Source organism: Rutidosis leptorrhynchoides, chromosome 9, assembly GCF_046630445.1.
Source record: "Rutidosis leptorrhynchoides isolate AG116_Rl617_1_P2 chromosome 9, CSIRO_AGI_Rlap_v1, whole genome shotgun sequence".
NCBI lineage: Eukaryota > Viridiplantae > Streptophyta > Magnoliopsida > Asterales > Asteraceae > Rutidosis > Rutidosis leptorrhynchoides.
The window spans coordinates 12,554,969-12,574,887 of record NC_092341.1 but is presented as its reverse complement, the minus strand read 5'-3'; the positions used below and the strand labels follow the sequence as shown (position 1 = coordinate 12,574,887).

Below are 19,919 nucleotides of genomic sequence, written 5' to 3'. Positions count from 1 at the left end.
ATTGCGATAGCTATTGCGATAGCTATAGCGATTGGTATAGCTATTGCGATAGTGATAGCGATAGTCTTATCTGAAATTACCTATTCGGTACTTTATAAAGAAGATCTATCCTCGGTTTTCACAACTACATGGCCTGTGTTATGTGTAAATAGTTGCATAGTCATTTCGTTATAGTGTCAACAGGGTGAGGTTTTATACGTATGCACTGATTTATTTGTTTCTTCACTTATTTGTTTCTTCACCATATTCACCGTCACATATAAGGTTTTGTTCTGAAAAGATTATTTTCTCTTGTAATGTAAAGATGTAACATGGAGCTGGCAATCATGGATTTGGTTTAGAGTTGCAAGTACTTACAGGTTTATGCAAAGCTAACCTGAATCAAGCTGATATGAACCTGACATCAAACTAATTTGGGTAAAAAATGGGTTGATAAAACTGACAAAGTTATTTGGGTTGGTTTGGCAATCCAACAACTTCTACCAAACCCGGAATCAAAATTGTTAATGATTGACCAAAGGGCTATTGAATTAGTCAAAGAGATTATGGACTCAAGTTTCAGTTGAGATAAAGATATGTACACTATGTAACACAATGTATCATGATGTGTTAAAAAATTATACTCTCTGTCCCAATTAGATAGTTCTGATTTTCTTTTTCTTTTTTTTCAAATTAATAGTTCACTTTCATAAATAGATAAAAATAATTGGTTAAAATACTTTTATATTCTTACTTTATTTAAATAAGACTAATAAATGTAGGTAATAAGTAAGGGGTAAAACTGAAAAGTAGATAAAAAAAATACACGCGTCAATCACTTTTTCTTAAACTGTGTGTTTTTTGTTTGAAGATTATTAAATTGGAACGAAGGGAGTACTAAAAAATTTCTGAAAAGGTAACATTCATAGAATTGTAAAATGAAGATCTTTATTTTATTTAGTTAAAGGTGCAAACCCAGCTTCTTATCATCAATACATGATACAATGATGATGATACATGATACAATGATGAGGGTTGCAAGGAAAGATGGTACACAAAGCAATCATCTCCCTTTCACTTACAAAGAGAAGCTAAAACCCGACGAGGTGGCTCAAAAGCCCGTCGGCCATGAAGAACCGCCAAGTTATCCAGCAGCAAAACATCACCTTTCTGCCACGGTATCGCTACACTTTCCTCCTCTAATATCTTCAAACAGTCATATATGACATGCGCTGGCAACGGTGAACCATCCCCGAAAGTTACCGCCTTTACTGGATCATTTCTTGCATCTTCCCAACCAGTATATGCCGCCACCATGCTATTAAACCATATCTTCCGTTGCCTTCTTTCATCAAATTTGATAGCCGGAATTGGCCCCATTATAGTTTTCACTCCATCATCTGTCCATTCTAGCTTCATCCCAAGGTTCTCAGCCCTACAATTCACAACCAAATTCATTAAAACACGTGTCAACATTTGTTTTTGTAACACACCATACGGACTATTATACTATGATACAATCTAACAAACCTTTCTGCAGCGATTGTCTTGTTTTTAGTCATGAATGTGGATACCCATCCGCGACCGATCGGGGACGAAGGATCGTCACCTTCACCCAACACTCTTGTATAGATCAATCCATGTTGTTCTAGTTTATCAACAAACTGAGGGTACTTTTGTCTCATCTTATTGTATATCACATGACTAAGTACAATAGGTGTTTCACCCCCAATTTTTGGTTCCAATTCACAAAAGAAAAACACCTTCTTTGGAAATGTAGGTACCTGCACCAATATAATACCGTATTTATTTAAGTATTGATCATCACAAAATATTTTTGACCACCTCTATCTTAACTAATTATATTTTAATTTTATAAAATTATAACATTCTGAAATTTGAGACTTCAATTGTCCAAAATAGTTCCGTTGATAAAAAATCTATACTATCAATCACTTGTTTAGTTTAATTCAGTTCGATTTCTAGAATTAAATCAGCTACAATTACTTGAATTAATTCAGTTAATTCGATTAAATATTTTAGGGCACGCAATTCATTCAAATTCTATCGAATCAATAAAAATATAAAGCGAATTAAATCCAAAAAGACCTGAGCCATTTCATGATGAAACGGAATTTTCTGATCAGGAGGCGATTCATTAGAAGTAAAAACACGTCCAACAATATTAGTCCTCGGCGCGGCACCGCCGACGTACGGAAGTTCGTCGTAACCAAACGCTTCAACGACGTCGTTGAAGTCAGAAGCTGTAGAAACCGATTGAAAGCCTCGGAATAAAATCGCACCGTTTTTGTTAAGGATAGATTCTAGCCATGGTTTATGATCGCGGATGACGTCATTCAGGTTAAGATGTTGATCGGTGAAGTTACGATTAGGGATTAAAACCACCGGGAACGTAATTCCGGCGTCCGTGTATTGCTTCTGTTGAGGTAATTCTGATTGGATAAAAATATTTTCAGGCATGATTAGTTTTAATGAACTCATTAAGGTTTAGTAACTGATGATCTTTTTCTGAATATATATAGAGTTTGTTATAATAATAATAATAATAATATAGATATGGATAGTCAATTTTGGTGTATACATATAGTCAATTTTGGTACACAAAGTATGTATTTTTATATTGAGATTTTAGGCTATAAATACTCATGAATGCAAGCATTAAACTTGCACCATTTCACACACTTACAAAGTGTTTCTTTCTTTCTCCATTATCATCTTTGTTCTTACACTTCATTATTAGTATTCTTAATCAAGAATCAAATCACTAAAGGTAGTTATAAGCCTACTGAATTATAACATCAAGAATCAAACCACTAAAGGTAGTTATAAGCCTACTGAATTATAACACGTTATCAGCACGATAATCTTAATACTAAATATGGTTGGCTCTGCCACCAAAATGATATATGGTCGGTTATACCACCAAAATGATATATGGTCGGTTATACCACCAGAATGATATATGGTCGGTTATACCACCAAAATGATATAGGTCGGTTATACCACCTGAAAAAATATATGGTCGACACTGTCGCCAAATTTTCATTTATGTTTACTAATATTTATATTTTTGTTATATAACATTTATTTATGATTGCTTACACATGGTCGACACTGTCACCTACTTATCATTTATGTTATATTAAATTTATGTTTAATGTTTATATACTTATGAATATAAATTGACTCTAATTTATCATGATGTTTGTTTTAATTTTTGATAATAGAAAATGTCGAATCTGGAAAAGCTTAAATTTACTCCTTTAGAATCAACTGGAAACAACTACATGCCATGGGTTATAAAAGTAAAAATGCATCTTAAATCAATGGGCATTCTTGAAACCATAAATGAAAACAACACTTGTTCTGAAAAAGAACAAGCTACGGCATGTTGCTTTATTCATCAACATATTGATGAATGCTTACAAAATAATTATGTGACTGTAGAAGATCCCCATGTTTTATGGGAAGGTCTCAAAAGCAGATTCAATAATCAAAGAGAAATTTTACTTCCAGCTGCAATGGAACAATGGAGAACATTAAGGTTCCAAGACTTTAAGAAAGTAAATGAATACAGCTCAGCTCTGTATAATACATGTTCACAACTTAAATTCTGTGGACATGAAATTAGTGATGCAGACATGATGGAGAAAACTTTCTCCACAATGAATGCTGCAAACATCACAGTGCAAAGAAATTTGAGAATGCTAAAGTTCAAAACATATCCTGAACTTAATTCATATCTCTTAGTTGCAGAGCAAAATGATGAGCTATTAATGAAAAATCAGCAATCCCGTCCTACTGGTACACTTGCAATCCCTGAAGCAAATACTGCAAATAATTATAAACAGGGACAAGGACGCGGGCAAGGTCGTGGTTATAATAACCATCACCATCATCATGCCAAAAGCCATAACTATGGTAGAAACCATCCTTATGGTAATGGTAATGGGCGTGGACGTGGTCGTGGTCGTGGCCGTGGTGGTCAAAGAAATAGTAATCCACGAAAATATAAATATCAACCACAAAACAAGCCCATTAAACAAGATGTTGAAGAAAATTCTTCTAAAAATTCTGAAGAATCTTGCTACAGATGTGGTAGAATGGGCCACTGGACTAATACTTGCCGAACATCTAAACATCTTGTTAAGATGTATCAGGATTCGCTGAAAGGTAAAGAAAAGGAAGTAAATTTTGTGGATAATATTGATCCAACAGTCACTGAGAAACCATCTGATTTATATGAAGATTTCTTGAATGTTTAAGTTGTGTGTCTTTTGAAAAATAAACGATTTAATATCGTCTGTCTTTGTCATTATGTTTGCTAAATGTTTCAGTACTATCTATTTGCGTTTAAAATATTGTGTAATATTAATGTACTCACTATTTATTTCTTATATATGAAGTTCAATATGAATTTTGCTGGAATACAACATCAATCAAGTGGTGGAGATCTCTGTATAGCAGACAGTGGAACTACACACACTATACTTAAATCCGAGAAATATTTTATTGATCTAAAACCAACGGAAGGAACTATACATACAATATCAGGACCTGCTAACTTGATAAAAGGGATAGGAAAGGCAAATTTCATACTACCAAATGGTACAAAATTTTTAATAAATGATGCCTTATTTTCTCCCAAGTCAAGCAGAAATTTATTGAGTTTCTCCGACATATACCTTAACGGGTATGATTATCAGTCAGTGACAACAGAAAATGAGAAATATTTAAGTATCACTGACAAGAGTCATGTGGTTGAAAAACTGCCAAGACTTAGTTCTGGATTACATTATACACATATAAATGTACCAGAAATACATATGGTAGTTAACGAAAAATATATTGATCCTGGTGTATTCAGTTTATGGCATAACAGATTAGGCCATCCAGGATCAACAATGATGAAAAGGATTATTGAATGTACTCATGGACATCCACTAAAGGATAGAAAAATCCATCATGATACAATGGTTCCATGTACATCTTGCTCTCTTGGAAAATTGATAACTAGACCCTCACCACTTAAGGTTGAGAAAGAATCACCAATGTTTCTTGAAAGAATTCAAGGTGATATATGTGGACCAATTCATCCACCATGTGGACCATTTAGATATTTCATGGTTCTAATAGACGCATCTAGCAGATGGTCTCATGTTTGTCTGTTATCAAGCCGTAATGTGGCATTTGCAAAATTTCTTGCCCAAATTATTAAATTGAGAGCTCATTTTCCTGATTACACCATTAAAAGGGTGAGACTTGATAATGCTGGTGAATTTACATCTCAAGCATTTAATGACTATTGCATGTCTATAGGAATTGTTGTTGAACATTCTGTTGCTCATGTGCATACACAAAATGGTTTAGCCGAGTCATTGATTAAACGTTTACAGTTAATCGCTAGACCATTGATAATGAGAACAAAACTCCCTGTATCTATATGGGGTCATGCAATTTTACATGCTGCTGCATTGATTCGCATCAGACCAAGTGCAAGTCATAAATATTCCCCCCTACAACTTGCTTTTGGTCAAGAGCCAAATATTTCCCATCTTAGAACATTTGGTTGTGCAGTGTATGTTCCAATTGCGACACCACAACGTACAAAAATGGGTCCTCAAAGGAGGTTGGGAATATATGTTGGATATGAAACATCTTCAATATTAAGGTATATTGAACCTATGACAGGTGACGTTTTTACAGCACGTTTTGCTGATTGTCATTTTAATGAAACATTGTTCCCTAGATTAGGGGGAGAAATGAAAAATAAAGAAAATGATGTTTCATGGTGTGAACCTCAATTAAAGTATCTTGATCCTCGCACAAAAGAATGCGAGACAGAAGTTCAAAAGATAATGCATATACAAGAACTTGCAAATCAATTGCCTGATGCATTTACAGATACAAAAACGGTGACAAAATCATATATACCAGCAGTAAATACTCCAGCTCGAATTGAAATTCCAAAAGCTGGCAATAACGTCACTCATGAATCTTTGCCACGTCAGAAACGTGGAAGACCAATTGGTTCAAAGGATAAAAATCCTCGAAAAAGAAAATCAGCTGATAATGAAGTAAAAGAAAGTGTTCAAGAAGAACCACAAATCAGTACTCCTACTGCAGAGGAGATTGATGATGTCAATACAGAAATTGCAATCAATTATGCATATTCAAAAATATTATGGAACCGAAATGAAATGAAAAATCTTGATAAGAAATTTTCATTTAATGTTGCGTATGACATCATGAATAATGATGATGATCCAGAACCAACATCTATGGTTGAATGTCAAAATAGACATGATTGGGCTCAATGGAAAGAAGCAATACGAGCTGAATTAGAATCACTCAATAAAAGAAAGGTTTTCGGATCCATCATTCTCACTCCTAAAGATGTGAAACCTGTAGGATACAGATGGATTTTTGTCCGAAAAAGAAATGAGAAAAATGAAGTTACAAGGTATAAAGCTAGACTTGTAGCTCAAGGTTTTTCTCAAAGACCAGGAATTGATTATGAAGAAACTTATTCCCCTGTTATGGATGCAATTACTTTTAGATACTTAATCAGCCTGGCAGTTTCTAAAAATTTAGAAATGCATCTCATGGATGTTGTAACTGCTTATCTATATGGATCACTTGATAGTGATATATATATGAAGATACCTGAAGGATTTAAGGTACCAGAAGCATCAAATGCAAAACCCAAAGAAATGTATTCGATTAAATTACAAAGATCTTTATATGGGTTAAAACAATCGGGACGTATGTGGTATAACCGATTAAGTGATTACTTGATAAGCAAAGGGTATACAAATAATCTTACTTGCCCTTGTGTTTTCATTAAGAAAACAACATCCGGATATGTGATCATAGCTGTTTATGTTGATGATCTTAACATCATAGGTACAAATAAAGAGATCCATGAAGCCATTCAACTTCTAAAGAAAGAATTTGAAATGAAAGATCTCGGAAAAACCAAGTATTGCCTTGGTTTACAAATTGAGCATATGCCTAATGGTTTACTTGTACATCAAACAACATATACTGAAAAGATTTTGAAACGTTTCAATATGGACAAGGCAAAACCATTAAGTACTCCTATGGTTGTTAGATCACTCAATGTTGAAGCTGATCCATTTCGTCCATGTGAAGATCAAGAAGACATTCTTGGACCAGAAGTACCATATCTTAGTGCAATTGGAGCTCTTATGTATCTTACAAATTGTACAAGACCTGACATTTCTTTTGCAGTTAATTTGTTGGCAAGGTTCAGCTCTGCTCCTACCAAAAGACACTGGAATGGGATCAAACACATATTTCGATACCTTCGAGGAACTACTGATTTAGGATTATTTTATTCTAACGAATCAAAACAAGATTTGGTTGGTTATGCAGATGCAGGTTATTTATCTGATCCACATAAAGCTAAATCTCAAACTGGATATGTATTCCTAAATGGAGGTACTGCAATATCATGGCGTTCTCAAAAACAAACACTTGTTGCTACATCGTCAAATCATGCCGAAGTGATTGCATTACATGAAGCTACTCGAGAATGTTTTTGGTTGAGATCAATGACACAACTCATTACTGATTCTTGTGGACTAGAACGCGATAAAAGTCCAACAACTATCTATGAAGATAATGCAGCTTGCATAGCACAGATGAAAGAAGGGTATATCAAAAGTGACCGAACAAAACACATACCACCTAGATTCTTCTCATACACTCAAAATCTCATTAAGGACAACCAGATTGAAATGAGATATGTGCAATCTAGCAAAAACTCTGCTGATCTTTTCACGAAAGCACTTCCAACCGCTATTTTCAGAACACACGTTCATAACATTGGCATGAGACATGTTCAAAAGATGTAACAGCTGAAGCGATGTCTACTTGAGGGGGAGTCAACTCCATGCTGCACTCTTTTTCCCTTAGCTAAAGTTTTTTCCCACTGGGTTTTCTTTAGCAAGGTTTTTAACGAGGCAGTAATTTATAGTTGATCTTCAACAAAATAAAATTGCTATCCAAGGGGGAGTGTTATAATAATAATAATAATATAGATATGGATAGTCAATTTTGGTGTATACATATAGTCAATTTTGGTACACAAAGTATGTATTTTTATATTGAGATTTTAGGCTATAAATACTCATGAATGCAAGCATTAAACTTGCACCATTTCACACACTTACAAAGTGTTTCTTTCTTTCTCCATTATCATCTTTGTTCTTACACTTCATTATTAGTATTCTTAATCAAGAATCAAATCACTAAAGGTAGTTATAAGCCTACTGAATTATAACATCAAGAATCAAACCACTAAAGGTAGTTATAAGCCTACTGAATTATAACAGAGTTAAATATCTACAGATAATGATGTATAGAGAATTAGAGATAGAGGAGGTGAGGTGAGATGGTCGTGACAAGTCCCACTTTGACCCGTTTTTCGTCTAGGTTCATACTGTGTAATTCACATGCTTCCGTATTATATACTCCCTCTTTTCCAGTGTTGTAAAAGTCAGCCGACTTGGCCGACGCGTCGGTCGATGCGTCGTTTTTTTGGGTTCTCCGTCCCGTTTTTTCTAAAAACGACTCAAAAGACGGTCAAAGCTAAAAGTTCGGTCAAAGACGGTCAAAGTTGATCAAAACGGTCAAAATCAGTCAAATTTTCGTCCAGATGTGATATGTTTTAAAATTAGGGTTTATTTTCATTTTTAGGGCAGCTCTTTTCTCTGTGTCCTTACTAATTATGCACTCCGTAACATTCATTGAGTTTGAAGTTTGATTGTATTTAAATTCAAGTTCTTATTTAAGAAATTTATGGTACAAAATCAACTATTTTATACATATATAAATATATATTTAAGAAATTATTAATAAAGTCAACGTTGGTCAACGACCGATGCGTCCTCGACGCGTCCCCCGACTCAGCCGATGCGTCCTTTTTAGGTCTCGACCGATGCGTCCCCGACTCGCGACTTTTACAACCTTGCTCTTTTCCAATTATATTATATTGTAAAACAAACCATGCAGGCATAGCATGGGTGGCCACCAGAACTTCCAATGAAGCAAGAGGTTACGGGTTCGATTCCCTTCAAGGTAAATACTTGGGGCGAACTCCATTTAGTGACTGATTGACTAGAGGATGCCTTACCTGTTAGCGGTGGAGGCCTGGCTTGCCGTTTACCCGGGGTTTACCTGCTAGAGGGGAGCCATTATGGCTCGTCGCTAGGGGGGTTTCTCGTAAAAAAAAAAAAAACAAAAAAAACTATCTATTGACGATCATCCCTAGGCTCTAAGAGTCAGTAAGTAACCAATAAATCGACAGCTTGTTTTCGACTCAATAACTAGAACCGTATTCCAATTGTATTGTACGTACACAGACAAAAACATGGATTACATTTTTAAAAATGTCGTTATCACACGGTTGTAGAACAATATGCGGAGTATCAAACGAAGAATTTAAAATAAAAAAAAAAAGCATGAAAGAAGCTAACCGAGAGAAACAAACACTACCTGACTCGCTGCGCAACTAAAGAATAAAAAAAATTATAAGCCTCAAACAAAGCCAAACCAAACCTGACAAAGCAACTATCTAAGAGCGAGCCGAGCCACAAAAGACCAATCATCTAACAAATGCAACCACAAACATTAAAACTAAAAACGCAAAACCTAAAAGAACCAAAGAACATCACAAACAAAAGGCGACAAGCAAACAATAACAACGCAAACCAAAACCATGCCACACCGAGCAATCAGCTGATCCCGAAGTTTTTCGCCGTGAGCCCGTGAGGGACCCTTTCTTGCTTCTCGTCCCCAATTTTAGAAACTTACCTTCGACTTGTTGAAAGCATACGGGTTTGTCCGCCGTAGCGAAAACCTTAGATGGCCCATTAGAGACGACCCATTCTTCGGGCCCACACCAACTTCGACTAAGTGGGCGAGCCAAACAACGAACTGCCCATATTACCAACATGATTAAACAGATTATTCAACCCCTCAAAATCTAAATCCAAATCCAAATTATAATATAATATAATAGGAAATATACTGCTTTCTTTAAAATACATATAGAACATCAAGAGCCATGACACATGGTGATAATGGGCCAAAGCAAGCAAGTTACATATTGTTTTCCTTGTGTTTATTACATTTCCACAGTTTCTCCAACATTTTTGCAAGAAATTAAGATTATTATTATTATTCTGTTACAAGAAAGCCAAATATATCATATATCATATATGATAGTTCAAAAGGTATGTAAAATCACTCTTCAATTCTTCTGTCACTTGCAAAGTGATGCAAGCACACGACGAGGTGGTTTCAGCAACGGATCACGTGAATGAAGAACCATCAAGTTATTAACAAGCATAACGTCACCTTTTTTCCAGGGTATTACGACACATTCTTCATCCAACATTCTCATGCAGTCCTCCATGATGTCATCGTCAACAGCTTCACCGTTTCCAAGCTCAGCAAACGCACCCTTGTCATGAACTTTACGACTACCGTGCACAGGTCCAGTCAAATTGTTGAACCATGTCTTGCGTTGAGTTTCTTTGTCAAACCTGATGGCGGGCATTGGTCCTGCTATAACTTTTGCAGCATTACCTATCCATTCCAGCCTTGTTCCTAACTTTGCTGCCCTGTTCAATCAAACATTTTTTTGAGCAGACCGAGTTTGAACTTATTCATTTGGGTCAAGATCACTATACCATATAATTAAGTTCTTTTATCAAAGGGCCATTGGCCTAGCAGTATCGAATGAACCCCTCTAACCAAGAGGTTATGGATTCAAATCTAGGGGTGGACATATTTGTATATATTCGTGTAAAATTGGTGTTTGGAGTATGAGTTTGCCTTAAAATAATAATAATATAATTAAATTCCTCTAAATTTATACGAATATACACATATTAAAATGGTTGATTTCTTAAACTTCATTACTTATTTAGTTTGATATTTATTTTTATGTTCGAGAGATGGAGAAAAATGAACTTTTGGTCATATCTCCCTCATACAAAGTTACAAAACAAAGACGTGATCTTGAAAAATGAACTTTTGTATTAAAATGGTTGATTTCTTAAATAGTGATCTTGAAAAAACTTCGATTCAGTTTTTTCAAAAGCTCAAACGCACGTAACTAAATTACGTGCAATTGTACAGTAGATGTACGTGTGCGCGCATCTAGCTAGCAGCAAACATCATTTTTGTTAGTTTGTAAGAGAAACACAGAAACATTAACCTCTCCTCAGCAACTTTCTTATCATCAGTATCATATGCCCTCTTCCAACTTCGGCCAGTTGAAGACGAAAGTTGGTCCTCATCGCCTGTAAATATTATGTACGTCACCCCATGCTCCTCTAGTTTCGCCACAAACTCCGGGTACTTTTCTTTCATCTTTTCGCATATGACATGACTCAAAACTATTGGAGTTTGTCCCCCGCTTCCAGGTTCTACTTCGCAAAAGAAACATATTTTCGAAGGGTACTCTGGACACTATTACATAAATATGTTGCCATTAAAATAGTTAAACTTTGAACACTTCAATTAAATAAGGATTTGATACATCAATCTGATTTATAGCTCTGTACAGGGCCGGCTAAGGCTATGGGCGAAGCGGACGACGGCCCGGGGCATCACGCGGTTAGGGGCATCATTTCGAAAAAAATTATTAATACCCATAGTTTTAAACCTCATGAAATATATGTTTGAATAACTGTTGTTGGGGGCATTTTATAATCATTTCGCCCGGGGCATTCAAAAACTTTGACCAAAGTTTGACCGGCCCTGGCTCTGTACCAAGTTAAATAAGACAACTTACCATAGTTTGTCTTATTAATTAGTACCCATATTTTAATACTCGTTCCAATTAAATCATCTTGTAATTACGTGTCATTAAAAACATTTTGGCCCATTTGGGGCCGACGTCACGAGAGTACAACACTGGCTTGTAATATACTAAAAATAGTTTGGCAAAGGTTAAACGGATGAACGGATAAGGTTTTCAATGTTAAGATTATCCGGGAAAACGAAGTATTTTTACTCGGATCATGTCATGTACATGACCTATCCTGCTTATCCCGTAACCGTTTCCGAACATTTTCTATGACCGTCCCAAAATAGAATTCTAGTAAAGTTTAAACATGAGATCACGGACCCAACCACTTGGTATCTTGAGATTGTTGACTGGCTTATAAGCTCAACCAGTTGCATAGTGACTCATGTGACAAAATATAGTTGTTCTGTTTGAGAAAAAATTAAGAAATAAGTTGATATTTTAGATAAATTAACGATTTGAAAATGACTTGTTTGCGGTTTTGGCAATTTTTTGACTTGATGATATAAAAATCAACCATTTTTACAATCAAATTATCTAGAAAAAAAAAAGTTACAAAATTAGTATAACCGGTGTTCCAAACACCGGTTTGATGATGTGAACATCAAACCGATGTTGGGAATGCCACTTTGATGGCCACGTCATCAACCCGGTGTTTGGAACCAAAGCATTAGTAGCAGCAACCATTAAATTCATCAATATCTCAGTTGTTTACCCTACCCACGTAAGCCATCAAACAGGCCATCCCAACACCGGTTTGATGTCCGCATCATCAAACCGGTGTTTGAAACACCGGTTACAATGATTTTGTAACTTTTTTTTTTCCAGATACTTTGATTGTAAAAATAGTTGATTTTTATACCATCAAGTAAAAAAAAATCCGGTTTTGGCACTAATGATGTTCTTGCTTGTGCTCTATTGATATATAGAGTAATGTATGCATATATTAGATTAGAAAATTTACATAAGCCATCTCGTGATGAAAAGGAATTCTCTTTTCAGGAGGTGTTTCGTTTGCAGTGTAAACCCGATCAACCACTTGGGTTCGTGGGGCTCGACCACCAATATAAGGCGCTTCAGGGTAGCCGAATGCTTTCATCACATTATTAAAGTCAGTAGGAGTATTAACAGGGAAGTCTCGGAATAAAATAACGCCATTTTTAAGAAGCAGAGAATCGAGCCATGGCATCTCAGCCTTGATAGCTACTTCGAAGTCGGAAAAAGTGATAGTTTTCGTTGTTGGAGACAACACAACCGGAAAAACAACATCGTTTTCGTAATATTTTTGCTCGGGTAAACCTACTTGTTGAAAGAAATTTTGGATGCCCATTTTGGTTTGTTTTTGTTTTGTGTCTTGGTGTTGTTTTACCATCTAGCCTTGTGTGCATATATATATATATATATATATATATATATATATATATATATATATATATATATATATATATATATATATATATATATATATATATATATATATATATATATATATATATAAATGAAAAGTATGTGAACTCTGAAAAATTGTTTTACCTAATTAATTTACAAATTTAGTGATACTAATTAACGATTCCCATCTAGGTCAAACTAAGTTAGTTTATATTTGGCTGAATGACGGATTTCTTAATGATGTTTTTATACTCGTGTTTGTCCACATTTGTTGAAGTTGTATCATAGTCTTTGTTTTGTATAATTGGATTGATTGATCTCTCAGCTTGTCATGTTGCATGATACAACAAGAAGTTATTTTACATGAAAATAATTAATTAAGTTCCCTTACAATTACGTTATTATTTAACTTTTATGTATTTTGTGATGTAATTAGTGGGTTAAAGCTACTAATACGCTTTATTTATTTATTATTTTTTTTTTCAATGTATGCTATATACGCAATAAAATATAGGGTATCTATATACTTTCAAAAAGTGTATCAATGTAAACTAATGTTTACCGCTTACCGGATGTACTTGTATAATTACTACGTGGCTTTTTTAATTTTGTTTTAGACATGTATTTAATTAAAAATTGGATATTCCTTCATCTGTTCATCACTGAGATTCGCCATAATCAATACTTATATGAATTAGAGCATGCAATCAGTTCTAATATCATCCATACACATCGTCTAACACTTTTGATGAAGAAACATCGATCCAAATTGCAACAAAATCCACGAAATAACGATGAATAGGTTGCTAGAACTCCATTTGAAGTTAAATTTCAAAATCGAGATTCATTGCATTTTGGAGGATCAATCCTTCACAGAAGTTGTTAGAAATCATACGAAGCTTGGTGAACCGTTATCATAACCTGAAAACGTTCATAAATTTCGAATTGATTTGTTGACCATGAAGAACACATTGTTGACCATTTGATTCGTGAATATGTGATGTTTAGATCGAGTTCATGATTCACATAGTTTGAAGATGCATCCAGGAACTCGAGTTTAATTTGACTTTATAACTAGATTGATCAAGAGAGCTCAAATTTTTGAGTTTATGCTTAACTAGGTTGACCATCTGGTTCGTGCTCTCAAATTGAAGGAACATGGGGATAAACTTGATGAAAAATCGAGCTTAAATAGAAAACCCTATTCCTATCGTGTGATGCCACGTGGCGTATTTTTTTTAGCCGGTAACAAGTTATGGTAGTTTATACCAACACACTTTTTGAAAGTATATAACATACATTGGTATTTTATTGAGTATATAGCTTACATTGGAACAAAAAAAAAAGTATAAAACGTATTAGTAGCTTTAACCCTTAATTAATATCTGCATGTTCTATACAACATTCAACTATGGAGTAGATATTAATTTTATGAAACTATAAGCCATATTAAAAAGATTCGGAAATATTGATAGTATACTGTAAAAACATCTGCGAGTGTGCAGACATAAAACATATAAAAATCTATAGACCGAGAAAACCAACAACACCTAAATAACTAAACAATTAAGAGAAAATTTCACGAATGATTCTTATAGTTTATATTGGATTACACTCATGGTCCCCATACTTATTTTCCGTCAAAAATGATCTGCATAGTTTGCATTTGAATCACCGGTGTTCTCTGTCTCTAACACATTTTTTCATACAAAAGATTAATTAGTAAGCAACAAAATTTTTTTTTGGCTTTCAAAAAAAACCCATGAACTTAATCAAAATGAGGTGTAGTCACTTTCTTTGTATAATGGATTACATCAATACTATATACTAGTTGGATTAATAACATCAATAAATTTGATTAATAACAACGACGATATAATTAACAACCTCACTCGCAGATCTCGATCCAAAATCCTCACCACCCCAACCTACTTAACCTTAATTATACCTTATATACTAAAAGTCACTCAGAATGTGGTTTTGCATTTTGCTAATGTCGTTTTAGTCTTTTCCTTACCATATACCTCATTTAATTTCTAACAATTAAAGATGCAAGGTACAAAAGTGCACAATGTTCCTTTCATCAACCTAACATTTCCACACATCATCCTTATAAACAATTTTGTCAATATCATGGCTAAATTGTTAATTAGTTCAACATAAGAAAGCCAAGTGCGGTGGTTCAAAAAGTAAAATTCAGCGTCTTAATTTCGCTCACTTGCAAAGAGATGCTAGTACACTACGAGGTGGTTTTAGTAACGGTTGTCGACCATGAAGAACTGTGAGATTGTTAATAAGCATAACATCACCTTTTTTCCAAGGTATCACAACACATTCTTCATCCATAAATTTCAAGCAGTCATTCACTATATGATCAGGCACAAGTTCACCGTTTCCGAGCTCAACATATGTATCATGATCATCAATGTTACCATTCATTGGGCGAGTGTTGGTATTTACAATATTATTGAACCAAGTTTTATGTTGACTTTGCTTGTCGAACTTAAAGGCTGGCAATGGACCCGTTGTAACTTTAGCCGCATTCCCCTCTATCCACTCTAGTTTTGCGCCCTGTTTTGCCGCTCTACAATCAAATATACTATTAGCAACATATATAAATTTGTTGGACTATTTTTTGTTTTAACTTATACTCACTCCTCTCATATTTATTATCCACTTGTCCTTTTTTAAACCGTCACAAATTAATTATCTACTTCCATAAATAGATAAGAATAATAAGGTAAAGTTCTTTTATATCTTTGTTTCATGCATGTAAAATAAATAAGTGGATAAAAAATAAAGGGTAAAACTGAAAAATTAACAATAAATACATGTGACAGTTACTTTTTATTAAACCGTGTGATTTTTAACGAAGGACCGTAAATATGGGATGGAGGGAATAAGGTTTGATGGAGAGAAACAAATATAAACCTTTCCTCTGCAATCTTCTTGTCATCGGTCATGTATGCCGGCTTCCAACCTCTACCAGCAATGTATGAGAGATCACTCTCATCACTCATTATTACTGTATATGTCAATCCATGCTCTTCTAGTTTTGCAATGAATTCTGGGTGCTTCGCTTTCATCTTTTCGTATATGATATGACTTAAAACTATTGGAGTTTGCCCGCCGCTTCCAGGTTCTACTTCACAAAAGAGAAATAGCTTGGAGGGGACATCTCGAACCTGTTAGGCACATACATTAGTATTAATATAATATAAACAATCTTCATTATATATTCCTTTTTTTTCTTGGATGAAAATTTAAACTCAGAACCTTTGATACCTCTTTGTCAATGGACAATGGTAGTACTTAAATTCCAAATCATGTGAAAGTATAGTCTAAACAAAACAAAGGTGAAAGCAGTTTAAAAAAACCACCTCAAATCAAACAGTTTATTTGACTTCAAATATTTTCCTTTATTGTCAATAATTTGAGAACATTAGAATTAATCGGAATTAGAATATCTAGAATTTTAGAATATAGTTTAAAAGTAGATGAAATATGGATATGAGTAATCATACATGCAACTATTGTTGGTAATTTTAGCGTGATCCAACGAATGAGGTGTTAACGATCTATTCATACTCTAAAACGGATTCGGTGAAAAGTGGAGTACGCGTTCGTAAAGAGTCGAATAGATTGTGAAAGTCGAAAGTAAGCTTGATAATCCTAGAATGCTAATTTAGGCAGGAAATTGGTCTGGCGTAAATTACGCCATGTCTAGGACCAGTGCACATGGTGGCGTATTCATACGCTAGCCTTTACGCCAGATGATCTATAGCGGCGTAAATTACACCACTCCTGGCGTAAATTACGCCAGGCACGAATTGCTGGAAAAGGTCGCAATCTTGAGTGAAACATTGCAAGGGTTCATTAATGGTTGCATTGTTTTCCTGGAAGTTAAGACACGTTTTTTTACATGATTTTAAGCCAATTTTAACACAATTCAGGGGTGTTGATAAGCAAGTGGTGTGTCATTTCATTATGACCATTTCCAAAAGTTACAACTCTTCTGTTGCCCCCTTTCGCCCGTTATAAATAGAAAACTCTATTTTTGAAAATGGGTTACATACTTTGAACAATTTTACATACTTTATACTAGCAACATTCACATTATACAATCTATAATAGCTAAAATTTATTACTCCGTATCATTTAATCAAGACGATAAATGATTTATTGTCTTATACCAATCAAAACTTCGTGTAACCCGTGGTTAATTGAGTCGAAATACTTGATTAAGAAAGTGTTCAAACGATTCAAGGTACAATCCGATGATCTTATTCTCTATTCTTTGCCCTACACCATTTATATAACAACTAGCAGATTGACTTTACATATGAAGTTCAGTACCAATTGATTCCCTCGTACTTGATAGAGGTGTTAAATATTCGGTTTCAAACCGTTTGATTTGAAAGTTTGGTTAAAAGGACAAACAAAACTAAAATTCGAAGTTGTTTGAAGTCGGTTTTGATTTTTAATTTCAAGTAAATTCAAATCGAATTTAACAAATAATATATTTATTATCAATTAATATTATATCACAAATCGATTAAACACCAAAAGTCAAATCCAAGGGATGGTTTGGTAGTTGAGACTTGAAATTCTCCGGTGAAAACTCAAGTTCAAACTTCATAAGCTACAACTTTAAGACCTTGCCTTTAAAAATTAAAAGTTAAATTCATATCAATTTGTCTATGATTATTTTGATTGTATTGTAGGTTTTTTTTTTTTTTTTTTTTTTTTTTTTTTTTTTTTTTTCATCTGAAACTGAACCGAATTTAAATTTTTGAGTTCGATTCCGAAAATATAATTGATATAAATTTCGGTTTAGTATTAAGTTTTGTTTTCAAAAACTTCAAAACCGAACAAATCAAACCAAAATATAAACTGAAAACCGAATAAATAAATACCAATAATATTCGATATAATAATATTAATCATATTGATAGTATAAGTTAACATACGTAGGCCATCTCATGATGGAATTGAATTCTGTTTTCCGGTGGACTTTCATTGGCGGTGTAAACTCGGCCAACAACTTGTGTTCGAGGTGCTCGACCTCCGACGTACTCCATTTCAGGGAATCCAAACGCTTCCACAACGTCATTAAACTCGGAAGGTGACGTCACAGGAAAGTCTCGAAACAGAATAACACCACATTTAACAAGAAGTGACTCTAGCCATTGTTTCTCAGCTTTAATTGCCTCTTCAAATGAACATAATTTTGCATCTGATATTGAATTGGAAGACGTGTTTGGTTTTGGGGATAATATCACCGGGAAGATAACGCCGTCGTCGTAATGCTTTTGCTCCGGTAAGTTTACTTGTCGGAAGAATCTTCCGGTGGCCATTTTTTGGATTATCAATTGTGTAGGTGGGTGCAGTCCGATGTATCAAAAGTTTTATTTGCACGTATCAATATAATTATAATGTATGTATCAATGTTGCATGTGTTCAGAGTTAAATAAACACGTGTATTCATACACTTTATTATATGTTGACTTTTTATGGTATATGCATTAGCACGTGTCTACCCCTTTCTTTGACCAAATTTATCATGCATCAAGTCACTCTCTACTATGGATATCACAATCTAAGAGTCGAATGATCCGGGTTGATATAGCCCGACCCGAATCCGAGAAACAACGATTGGCGGAATCAAAAGAGTCACGTACGTTTATCTCAACTGTATTTTTTTTTTCCCATGAAGCCCACTATCTTATTTTCTTGCATGAACATGGGATGTGTGGAGAATAGAGCCTCTCATTTGAATATAAATATGTGTAAATGAGAGATTAGGAGTTTTATGCCTTTTAATTACATTGTGTTGCATGTTATTAAAAGAGAGAAACAACAAGAAAAAAAAACTTTCTTACCCATATTGCATTTTCAGTATTTTACATCTATTTGCTACAAATAAAATATATCCAAGATCGAAAACAATTTCAAAGACTTTAGTATTTTTGTAACCACACATACATGTACTAAAGAGAAATTAATAAATCATTGTTCACTCATATTAATTTCCATCCCGGGCAATGCTATTTCGTGATAATTAACATTCATAATGTTGTTTCTCTCTCGTCCTTTTTTTTGCTACTCCCTGGATCCCGGCCAGACACACACATATATGCAGGGTCATTGATTTTGATGGACCTGTGCACACATAAAAAGGGGTCCCTAAACGTTAATTATCTTTTGGCTTGAATTAATCCGATCCGCTTTGTGAACTAACGCTAATTCGGCTCAACAATAATTTTTTGGGTTAAATATATTTAATTGGAAAGGATTTACAAAATTTTGGGTCCCTTAAAATTTCCGGACCCTATGCGACCGCACACTTTACACATGTCCTAAGACCTAAGACGCCCCTCCATATATGTGTGAGTAATATACTACTCGTATAATATGGATCATATCACATTGCACCAAGGCCATATAATAAAATTTCACTTTAAATTACGGTTTTATTCAATTATATGCAATTCCATTTTTGTTAATTTCAATCGGTGTATTTATATTTCAGTTCTATACAACAATTTTAACTAACTGGATTACTTATGAAACTATAACATATAAGAAATTAAGTGTACAGAACAACAAGAGAAATTTGCGAACACGTACACTTTTTATTACAATGACTGATTCGTTGCAAACAAGTTGGTTTCTGTAGCAAATA

The 19,919-nt window shown here is 34.3% G+C and overlaps 3 protein-coding genes across 3 annotated transcripts; all 3 read right to left on the bottom strand.

Annotated features, from left to right (window-relative positions):
- Nucleotides 1-904: 904 nt before the first annotated feature.
- LOC139866223 (clavaminate synthase-like protein At3g21360) lies at nt 905-2,520 on the bottom strand. Its single transcript, XM_071854376.1, has 3 exons — nt 2,089-2,520; nt 1,510-1,763; nt 905-1,414 (listed from the first exon to the last, which is right to left on the bottom strand). The coding sequence occupies exons 1-3, from the start codon at nt 2,479-2,481 to the stop codon at nt 1,054-1,056; spliced, it is 1,008 nt and encodes a 335-aa protein (XP_071710477.1). The 5' UTR covers nt 2,482-2,520; the 3' UTR covers nt 905-1,053.
- A 7,771-nt stretch (nt 2,521-10,291) lies between these two features.
- Nucleotides 10,292-13,175, bottom strand: LOC139869406 (clavaminate synthase-like protein At3g21360). The gene is made up of 3 exons (XM_071857723.1): nt 12,810-13,175; nt 11,252-11,505; nt 10,292-10,652 (listed from the first exon to the last, which is right to left on the bottom strand). Exons 1-3 carry the CDS (start codon nt 13,173-13,175, stop codon nt 10,292-10,294), a joined length of 981 nt encoding a protein of 326 aa, XP_071713824.1.
- Nucleotides 13,176-15,448: 2,273 nt separating this feature from the next.
- Nucleotides 15,449-18,591, bottom strand: LOC139869453 (clavaminate synthase-like protein At3g21360). The gene is made up of 3 exons (XM_071857767.1): nt 18,205-18,591; nt 16,166-16,419; nt 15,449-15,818 (listed from the first exon to the last, which is right to left on the bottom strand). Exons 1-3 carry the CDS (start codon nt 18,589-18,591, stop codon nt 15,449-15,451), a joined length of 1,011 nt encoding a protein of 336 aa, XP_071713868.1.
- Nucleotides 18,592-19,919: the final 1,328 nt, after the last annotated feature.

What these genes read in the sequence shown, in the direction of transcription:
- LOC139866223 (XM_071854376.1), bottom strand. Translation starts at nt 2,481, where the DNA reads ATGAGTTCATTAAAACTAATCATGCCTGAAAATATTTTTATCCAATCA. An exon ending in TTCATCATGAAATGGCTCAG is followed by an intron (nt 1,764 to 2,088) that starts GTCTTTTTGGAT and finishes ATATTGGTGCAG; the next exon opens with GTACCTACATTTCCAAAGAA. An exon ending in AAGACAATCGCTGCAGAAAG is followed by an intron (nt 1,415 to 1,509) that starts GTTTGTTAGATT and finishes TGTGAATTGTAG; the next exon opens with GGCTGAGAACCTTGGGATGA.
- LOC139869406 (XM_071857723.1), bottom strand. Translation starts at nt 13,175, where the DNA reads ATGGGCATCCAAAATTTCTTTCAACAAGTAGGTTTACCCGAGCAAAAA. An exon ending in TTCATCACGAGATGGCTTAT is followed by an intron (nt 11,506 to 12,809) that starts GTAAATTTTCTA and finishes TTTATGTAATAG; the next exon opens with TGTCCAGAGTACCCTTCGAA. An exon ending in AAGAAAGTTGCTGAGGAGAG is followed by an intron (nt 10,653 to 11,251) that starts GTTAATGTTTCT and finishes TTGATTGAACAG; the next exon opens with GGCAGCAAAGTTAGGAACAA.
- LOC139869453 (XM_071857767.1), bottom strand. Translation starts at nt 18,591, where the DNA reads ATGGCCACCGGAAGATTCTTCCGACAAGTAAACTTACCGGAGCAAAAG. An exon ending in TCCATCATGAGATGGCCTAC is followed by an intron (nt 16,420 to 18,204) that starts GTATGTTAACTT and finishes TGTGCCTAACAG; the next exon opens with GTTCGAGATGTCCCCTCCAA. An exon ending in AAGAAGATTGCAGAGGAAAG is followed by an intron (nt 15,819 to 16,165) that starts GTTTATATTTGT and finishes ATTTGATTGTAG; the next exon opens with AGCGGCAAAACAGGGCGCAA.